This window comes from Rhincodon typus, unplaced genomic scaffold (assembly GCF_021869965.1).
Source record: "Rhincodon typus isolate 14 unplaced genomic scaffold, sRhiTyp1.1 hic_rhity00007092, whole genome shotgun sequence".
Lineage (NCBI taxonomy): Eukaryota > Metazoa > Chordata > Chondrichthyes > Orectolobiformes > Rhincodontidae > Rhincodon > Rhincodon typus.
This window is the reverse complement of record NW_025972730.1, coordinates 1-9,511: the sequence shown is the minus strand read 5'-3', so window position 1 is coordinate 9,511 and position 9,511 is coordinate 1. Positions and strand designations below refer to the sequence as shown.

The window sequence follows — 9,511 nt, the reverse complement described above, 5'->3', positions numbered from 1 at the left end:
TCCCTGCCTCCCTAACCTGTTCTTCCTCCCACCTATCCCCTCCTCCCACCTCAAGCCGCACCTCCATCTCCTACCGACCAACCTCATCCCGCCCCCTTGACCTGTCCGTCCTCCCTGGACTGACCTATCCCCTTCCTAACTCCCTACCTACACTCACCTTTCCTGGCCCCATCCCCGCCTCTTCGACCTGTTTGTTTCCTCTCCACCTATCCTCTCCTCTATCCCTCTTCTATCCGCCTCCCACTCTCTCCCTATTTATTTCAAAACCCCCTTCCCCTCCCCCTTTTCTGATGAAGGGTCTAGGCCCGAAACGTCAGCCTCTCTGCTCCTATGATGCTGCTTGGCCTGCTGTGTTCATCCAGCCCTGCACCTTGTTGTCTCGGATTCTCCAGCATCTGCAGTTCCTACTATCTCCTATTCCTTGTTGCTCCCCCTTTTGGATGGTTTCCTGTACCATGGTGGAATGGTCAGTTTGGGTCCCCTCACAGTCACACTCTCCTATTCCTGACCACTGACCAACAATAAATGCTTTTCTTTAGGTTTAACGGCTCTGAGAAGTGATGAAGTTATCGATCTGATGATCAAGGAATACCCGACCAAATATGCTGAATATGCTGTGGTTCTGCAGGACAGAGAGCGGCAGCAGATCACTGATCGCTACAAGGAATACTCGGTCAGTACTGGGGGAGTGGACTTACAGTACGTTTTGATGTATAAAGTACTAACTTCTTTCACTGCACCGCCTGCAACTTCTGCAAATTGAAAGCTGTGATATGGCATTTGGTTCATTGTTTTGTGCTAAAAAATAAACATAGACAGACTATGTTGTCTGCTGCTGTCTTCTCTCTACTTCTACCTCCAGTCTGTGAAATGCTGCCCTTTTTAAATATCATATACTTTCAATATGTCGCTCAGTTGAGCTAAATTTCACACACCATCTTGTTCCATGGTATTCTCAATCACAACAGTGAATGGTAGTTCTACTAGTAATTGCTAGTACTAATAGTAATTGTCTTCTAACTGTCTTATCTTTTGAACTCTGTCTTTAGAAAAGTTTAAAAAAGCAGTGTAAATCTGATGTCTCTTAAGTAGAAAATTGAAGTTTTTTTGGACTTTATTTTCCAGAAACCATATTGCATAGGAGGAAATTAAATCTTTTTAAAAAATCAGATTAAACACTACCATTTTTATGCCTCCATGAGAAATTGAAGGTTTATTGAGCCATGGAAAAGTAATATATTGGCATATAGGATCATACAGCAAGCACAGGGCATTCAATATTTCATGTCTCTGCAGGGGGACAGAGTTATTCAGTTATCCCCACTCCCCTGCCTTTACCTCATAGCTTTGAAGGTGTTCCCTTTTCAAGTATAGATCCAATTCCCTTTTGAAAGTTGATATGATTTTCCAATTATGTTTATGATCCACAATTGTCTAGGAGTTGCCTAATCTCAAGTTTCAATCTGACATGATCAACTTGAATGTCTAAATTTGTGCATTTTGGATCTGATTTTGCTCTTCCTTTTCTTAAATTCCTTAAATTTTGAATTGTTTTGGACTATATTGAATTGGACTCTAAAACTACCCAAACTCACCCCACTTAAGAGTATTTGTACAATGCATCATTCAAGGCCACCTTTCCCTTATCATACTTTAGCCTCTTTACTTTTTAAAAAAACAATTTTTTGCAATAGTCTGTGAAAATGCATGAAGTTGAAAGATTATGACATTTCTTAATAATTTCCATAGTGAGTCTCTGCAGCACAGTTTCAAATATTAGTGCTCAACATAACTAATTTATGATTTTTCTTTTGTGCAGCAAATGCAGTTGCAAAACACGCAGAAGGTTGAGCCCAGTAAAGTTCCAGAATATATCAAGAAAGCTGCAAAGAAAGCTGCGGAGTTCAACAGTAATTTCAACAGGGAACGGATGGAGGAAAGGCGAGCTTACTTTGATTTGCAGACACAGGTAAGATGGATGCCACATTGGTCCTAGTCTGAGGTAGCTTCAAGCACAAAGTGGAATCCTGAAACGCAAAAGCAGGCAAGCAACCAACTATCGAACCTGATAATAACTTGCATTTCTAAAGAAACAAGTCCCTAGGTGCCAATCTCAATCAGCAGCTACCTTAACTTTGATATTAGCCATACTAATTGGATAATAACACATTAAAATAAAAACAAAGTACTGCAGATGATGGACGTCTAAAACACAAACAGAAAGTGCTGGAAGAATTTAGCAGGTCTGGCATCATTTGCAGCGAGAGAAACAGTTAACATTTCAGAACTCTGAAGAAGTCATATTCAATTCAATGTTAACCTTACCTATCTCTCCATAGATAATGCCAGATTGCTGAGTTCGTCCAGCACTTTATATTTTGAAAATTAATATGTTGCTGACATGATACTGTAATATATTTCGGGAACATTCTGCCCATTGCCAGAGTGGAGTAGAAAATAAAATTCCAGCATGAGTGCAAACTTGTAATATTTTGTGTTTCGCGTTGATACTATTTCATTCAATATAATAGTATATAATCTACAGAAGCAGGGAGGTAGTTTTAGGCTGATTATTGTCTTAAGCAGCTACATGGGAACCTCACCACTTGTAAGGTTCCCTCTAAGCTCGCCACCATCCTGACTTGGAATTATATTGCTGTTCCTTCTGTGAAGCTGGATTAGAGTCCTGGAACGCCCTCCCTAATAGTATTGTGGGTCTACCTACACCAAATGGACTACGGCATTCAAGAAGGCAGCTCAAGGCAATTAAGGTTGGGCAGTAAATGTTGGCCCAGTCAGCAATACCTATATCCCATGAATGAATTTTAAAAAAGACTATTCTCAAGCAAGCCTCAAAGCTGTGGCTAGTATGTGAGTCTTATAAAATATTTATAGTAGGGCCTTATTCTTTGTTGCAGGGTCCATGCTATTTTGTGGACAAATGGGAGAGGCATGATCTGCTGTATGGGTGGTGCAGGTTGGTTGATCTGTCTGGTAGCCATTGAAAAGTCAGCAAATAACAACTGCAGACACTTTTTGTAATCTTTGACATCAGGAGGAGGTCCATTGCTGAGTACATTGTAGACCCTAACCCTCTCCTCTCTGCACAGATGGGTCTCCTCCTCCTCCTGATGCAAGGTCCATTTGAAAATTACACCCTGCACTTTTGAATATCCAAAAAACTTATTTTTAGTCAACGTTTTCTTTTCAAAATTTGGTATTTTTTGATTCACACATTCTATTCAGAATTGTGAAAATTTTGTGGAAGAAGAAAATCTGTTCAGAAATCTTTTTTTCTTTTGCTGATGTTCTGTGCTTATTGTGTTTTTTTTCCCGTTTTGAGAATAGAATAATTTCAAAGTCAATCAGATGGTGCCAGAATCTAGCGTTCACAGTGTGGGTTCAGTATGTCTGAAATGTGAGGCAGAATCCTCCCTCTGAAAGAGATATTTAAATAGCATTTTGATGCACAGCTCAAAAGCATTTTGGTTCTTGCCCTTTAGTGAACCACCATTTTGAAGCCTGCAATTACTGCGCCAAATTTGGCAGCATTTTTTTTTTGACGTGTGAAAATGCCTCTTTTGTTTTGCAAACCTGAGTAACACAGGGTAAGGAATCCGTATTTATGCTGTATTTAATTTCTTTTTCTATTGTTTTTCTCAATACAGGTAATCCAGGTGCCACAGGGGAAATACAAAGTTGTTCCACCAGAGAGGACAAAAGTTGGGGCTTATCCAGTTGCTCTCATACCAGGCCAATTTCAGGAATATTACAAAAGGTGAACAAAATCCTGTTTTTTTTTATTAACTAAGAACAACCTTGTGTTAAAGAGTTTATTGCATAAAAAGTGCAAGTTGGATCAAAGGGTCTGTTTCCGTGCTGTACAGCCCTATGATTCTATAATTGCACAGTGAAGTGTAGAAACAAAAGTGCAACTTTAAATAAACTTTTTCTTGCCTGTATTTTTTTTTTAACAACTAAATATTTAACTGATATCTGCATTTGATGAGAATTTCTTCAAGTTTGTCTTGGGAAAAATGACAATGAATTTTTTCTGAATGGCAGTTGCTATTGATATGTAGGCAATTTGCATTCAGTAAGGCCTCAAGTAAGAAATGAAATGAATGACTAGTTAATCTGTTTTGCTTGAAGAGTAAACATCAATGAAGAATAAATTTGTCCATCATCCAGTGAAGTTAGAATAAGTCAATAAGATGTAATGGTAAATTGAATAAAGTATCACTTGAATAGTTTTGTTAGTGGTACTTTTGTGAATGGTGTGGCATTGTCTTGCCATGTATATATAAAAATAAAGAGTTTTTTTTTACTTAATTAGCATCAGCATGGTTTAACACTGCCTCAGGACTTCCCAAAGAGATTTGCAGCCAGTGAAGTACTTTCGAAGCTCAGTGAATATTCTAATATAGGAATTATAATCTATTGTCTGCACAATGCAAAAATCTCCAAGCACTTCACGTTGGAATTGCTGAACTCAGGGGAGAGATTATGAGGTGTGACCAAACAAGGAGCTGTGAGGTTTCCTGAGAATGAAACTAAAAGTTGTGATACTTAAGGAAAACCAGGTACCCACAAAAAAATGCATTAAGATGGAAAGAACCTTTCGCTTTTATACTGTCAATCAGTCCACATGCCTTTATTCCTAGGTAGGTCTTCTAGAGGTGGAGTTTAACCAGCATTCTCAGCACTAATGAGGAAATGGATAAGCTTTCTCTGTAGCAGTGTCGATACAGCAGTATTCTCTGGGAGAGATGAGTAAGTTGGATGTTGGAGTTAGAATGGAAAGGGGACAGAAGAGAGAAAGCTTGCAATCATCATACTAAGGTGTGACTCAGAAATCTGGGCTAGAATATTTGAAGAGAATGTGTTCCCTGGTTTTTCAAGGTCTTCAGAAAGGCGAAGGAACTGAGATCCTCATTGTACAGTACAGTTTGGACTAGTGCTGAGGAACACATGAGATTTCTGTTCAAGAGAGGTCTTCTGGAGATTTGCAGAATTTGCAAAATTAGTTCGGTTTGATTTATAGGACAAACTAACATTTCGTAAGCTGAGATTTAAAGCAAAAATGAATGCAAAAATTTGGATGTCAATTTGAATTGCAACGGATTAATTGTCTACCTAGGTACTCTCCCAATGAGTTGCGTTACCTACCTGTAAACACAGCCTTGTATGAGCCACCTCTGGACCCAGAATTGCCAGCACCCGACAGTGATGGAGATTCTGATGATGCAGAAGACGGGCATGCTGAGGATGAACGAAAGGAAGACAAAGGCTTTTCAGTAAGAAACTAATCAAAAAACCTGACTATATTTAAAACTTTACCTCTGTAAATTTTTAAAAAGCCCAGTCTATTCTGCACTAAAGTGTATTTTGTGTAAAAGATTTAACAAAATGTCCGAATCGAAAACAACTCCATTCTAGTCCAATACAGTCTACTTCTGCTAAGTGTGTAGCAAATAAGCGTGTACTTTGGCTAAGTGTATAGAATAATGCATTTACTACTGGTATCTAAATATTAGGAATAATTTATATTATTACATCTGCACACAACTTCTAGCAGCCGGTGATGTGACGTCAGAACCTCGCACGGTAACGCTGCGAACGAGGTTCTTGCTACAGTTAATGGCAGCGGCCTAGTAAGTGGAAAACTTGAATTTTAAACCCATTATTAATGTTCAGAGTTTATTTCGTGCTAGTGCTCAGATAGTAGAGGTGTTTTGTCATCTATTCAACATTTATTATTTGAAGCTATGCCTCCCCCCTTTTGTTTGGAAAAGGAATTTATTCACCAATTTTAATCCCACTTCATAACCACCTTTAGTGTCTTTAGAGAAGGAGTTCTTATACAACTTAGCTTAATTTAGCTAAGTTGAGTCAGTTGTAATGTTAAAGGTGGTAAATTATTCTGCCAATTTTGGTACTTTTTTTTATGAAAATCATAAGTCAATCAGGTATCGCTATCCTTTGGAAAGTTTCCACACTGGTGTTCAGCTATGTATTTGCCTATGGTGCTCATCTAAAACACTTAATTTCATGTTCTTGAACTTCCAGGAACATGAAAAGCATGGCTCCTTTTTGAAAACAATCATTTTGTCCTGCCTGGAATCTTCAATTCCTGAGTACACACTTGTGTTTTTTTAATGTTATGAAATCTCTGGGCATCCTGGGAGCTACCAGGGTGTCTGCCCATATGATTTTAAGTAGTAACATAGCAATACTTGTGAATACATACTTGCCAAATAATTTTTTTTTTTGCTTTGCAAAATGCATATAAGGATCTAGAAATCACTACTTCATGTTATGAAGTACATATTATCACTCCTTTCTATGTATTAAAACTGCATCAATAGATAGTTGACTTTTTTTCTCTCTGACTTTTACATAGTGAACTAATTGCTATGGACCTGTGGGTTCCATTTGGAACTTCCCAATTCAGCCAATTTTAACTTTCGTTCCAATTCAGTTCAATATTCATGCTACTTTAGTGTAAATATTAACAGTAATTTGTCAGAGGATTGGGTATTTAGTTGAAATTTCATTGCTTTCAGTTGCTGACTGCATGGAGAAAACAGGCATCTGTCACTCAGCCTGTTTCACCACTGTTCATTTTAATTGCTTATCTGAATCTTAATTCCATGCAGCCATCTTGGTTCTGTAATCCTAATGTCTAACAAAAATCTGTTAATCTCTGTTTTGAAATTTTCAATTGACTTCCAGCCTCAAAACTTTTGAATTCCAAATTTCCTCCACCTTTGTTTGACGGAATGCTTCCTAACATCACCCCTGAATGACGTAGCTCTAATTTTAAGGAAATGTCCCTTTGTTGTGGACATTTGGAAGAGTTTTGCTGTTCCTTGAGGTTTTGTTTGTTATTTTTTAGTGTACTTTCTGGCAGTGAAATCACCTTCAGTAAGTTCTATGCCAGTAGATTTCCGGTTTCTAAAGACATTTCCACACTTGTCTGTGTTTCTCTTAGCATATTGTATTGCTTTTGAATGATTTTTCCTGAATCACCTTTCAACTCATGGTGGCGTTTTTGTATTTTTGTTACTTTCAGTTCATTTGAGTACAATTGTGTTAAATCCTGTCAGACTGTGGTTCCCAACGGATTATTGTTTCACTTTTGTTTCAGGATACCTCTTCTGGGAGCACAACAGATGGTGAAAGCCCTATTGAACATCAAGATGATTCCTCACAGGGAAAGCAGACACCAAAAGAAAAAGGAACACGGCCATGGAAAGATGCAAAACGAAGTGTGACACCCAAATCAGTTACTGGGTACAAGGTAGAAGATAAAAGCCCCTGAGACTTCATTTCTGATGAACCTCTCCCTCATTTTTTTTGTTGTACTGGGTAGAATTGGTCAGCCTGTACTAGCCACAGTCCACTAATGCATCTCCTGCTATTTCTCGCCTCTGCTTCCTTACCTTACCCTGTTTTATTTCATCTGACACTCACTGGTGAAGTTATCTGAATTCTTTTTTATCTACTGGAACGGAATTAGGCTTGTATCTTGTTCCCCTGGGGCTTGCTATTCTCCGCTAAAGCTACTGCTCTCTTTTTATACACATCTGTACTACATGTCACACTTAATTACTAACTTTATTATTGTTCGATTCTGCTGATTCTATTGCTAAAGACCATACTTTATATAAAAAGTCAAAGTTGTATTTTTGACTATTTTTGAAATGCTTTTGTGTTTTGATTTATATTTCCATGCAGCCTGGTATGTTTACATTTTTTTCTAGTTTCAACATCTACCATCAGATGTTTTAGTCCAGTGATGTGTTTTATGCACGTAATGTTCAATAGAACAACTGGCTTCAGAATGTCCTTGGACTACTGGAGTCTTCAGAATTTAAAGATTCCGGTTGTCTGGTACTTGGAACAACACTACTACAAGTGATTTACTATAATATCCAATGAGCATTAACTGAAACTTGGCAAATGTCTATCTCTGGCCAAACAATAACTGTTTTAGCACTCAGTTTTACCTCTTAACCAAAAAAATGTGTTCTACTAAATTATAAATATATATATTTTATGTTCAATTTCTGCCCAGCAATGACCTGGTTTAGGAGAAGAGTAGCTTGTCATTGTTATTAGCTCCTTTATAGATGAAGTATTAATTACATCTGAGGTTTAACTATTGTTGCCCCAGGTGAGTCTCAGCCTATGTGAGGGCTTGAGAGTAAATCTCATTCATTTGTTTACTTCTCTTATTTTCACGCCAGCCTTAGAATAAAAAATTAGGATGAAGTGTGAGCTTTACTGGAGTTTAGAGTTTGTGATTTATTCTTATTAGTCAGTAGGAGGGAGAATACTTATTCCTTAGACCTTGAAGATTTTTAAAAACGAAGTTATTACAGAATTTTTATTTAGTATCAGCTTTCAAGGCTGCTTCATTGCATTTTGTTCCATTTACGTGCACATTTAACAGAAAGTGTATCAAGGCTTATAAACAAAATGGAGGCCTGGAAGCAGCTATCCCCATTGTGGGGTTCTGATGCTCTTCTAGTTTGCAAACATCATCTACAGCCCAGGCTGGAATTACCCCTCGGAAATAGATTCAGTGTAGTTTCTTTTGGTGATGTCAAAATGAACATCAGTGATTTGTGAAGAAAGGTTAACAAATTAATCACTGACAATTACTGAGTAATAATTGACAGTGAATTATCAAGAAGCAAAATATTACACAAGTTCTGGTAACATGACTCAATTTTGGAAGAAAAAAGTACTCAATTTGGCAATGCTTATTCAGGCTAGATGAAATACTTTTTCCTGTATCGTAACAGACCTGCTGAGTATTACATGCCATCCAGGAGGTCCCAAGTTTGATCACTTGGCTATGTTGAGTTAGCTAACCTTAACAGGGCCTATTGTAGGGGTGATAGTTCCTAGGATTGGTCTCAACTGTACAGGCCAAGAAGGGGAATGTCAGCCATAGGATTCTACCTCCTGATCCTTAGGACAACAGCTGTGGCCTGTGAAGGTCATATCTATCGCTGGCAATTAATTCAATTACCAAATTGCCTATGAATGCAGAGTGAGTCAATGTTTTCAAGTGGGAAGAGAAGATTTGTAGGGAAAACTTCAGATATTTGGCTGCATTTGTGCTAAAATACAAACAAAATGATCCTGTTTGCATTTGACACAACAATTGAGCAGCATCCCTGCTTTCCTGGGAAGAGCAGCAAAATTTGGTTACTACATTTCTTTTAAATATGATCAGTGTATTCTTGGGAGAATTATTTTCACTGAGCAGTTAAGGTGACCTCATTTATTAAGTTTGTGAATGTGTTTTTTTTATTAAGTTCACTGTGAATTAGTATTTTAGTGCTCTATCCTTTTTGCAAGATTTAATGAAAAATAATCTTGATGCTTTTATTTGAGGTAACAAGGTGTAGAGCTGGATGAACACAGCGGGCCAAGCAGCATCAGAGGAGCAGGAAGGCTGACGTTTCGGGCCTAGACCCTTCATCAGAAAGGGTCT

At 37.9% G+C, this 9,511-nt stretch overlaps 1 protein-coding gene across 2 annotated transcripts; it reads left to right on the top strand.

The window, feature by feature from the left end:
* The first annotated feature begins 390 nt into the window (after positions 1-390).
* LOC109934127 (PHD finger protein 10) lies at positions 391-9,505 on the top strand. Of its 2 annotated transcripts, XR_007261574.1 has the most exons (6): positions 391-673; positions 1,820-1,969; positions 3,669-3,778; positions 5,141-5,297; positions 5,576-5,654; positions 7,151-7,262. XR_007261574.1 is itself a non-coding variant. In XM_048594219.1 (5 exons), exons 1-5 carry the CDS (start codon positions 578-580, stop codon positions 7,322-7,324), a joined length of 687 nt encoding a protein of 228 aa, XP_048450176.1. In that variant the 5' UTR covers positions 393-577; the 3' UTR covers positions 7,325-9,505. The 2 variants fall into 2 exon arrangements, 1 of the variants encoding a protein (XP_048450176.1); XM_048594219.1 differs by lacking the exon at positions 5,576-5,654 and having other exon boundaries at positions 393-673; positions 7,151-9,505.
* The last annotated feature ends 6 nt before the right edge of the window (positions 9,506-9,511 follow it).

Bases quoted from the DNA above. Each gene is read 5' to 3' on its own strand.
- LOC109934127 (XM_048594219.1), top strand. From the start codon at position 578: ATGATCAAGGAATACCCGACCAAATATGCTGAATATGCTGTGGTTCTG. The intron at 674-1,819 runs GTCAGTACTGGG...TCTTTTGTGCAG, and splicing joins ATCGCTACAAGGAATACTCG to CAAATGCAGTTGCAAAACAC. The intron at 3,779-5,140 runs GTGAACAAAATC...TTGTCTACCTAG, and splicing joins TTTCAGGAATATTACAAAAG to GTACTCTCCCAATGAGTTGC.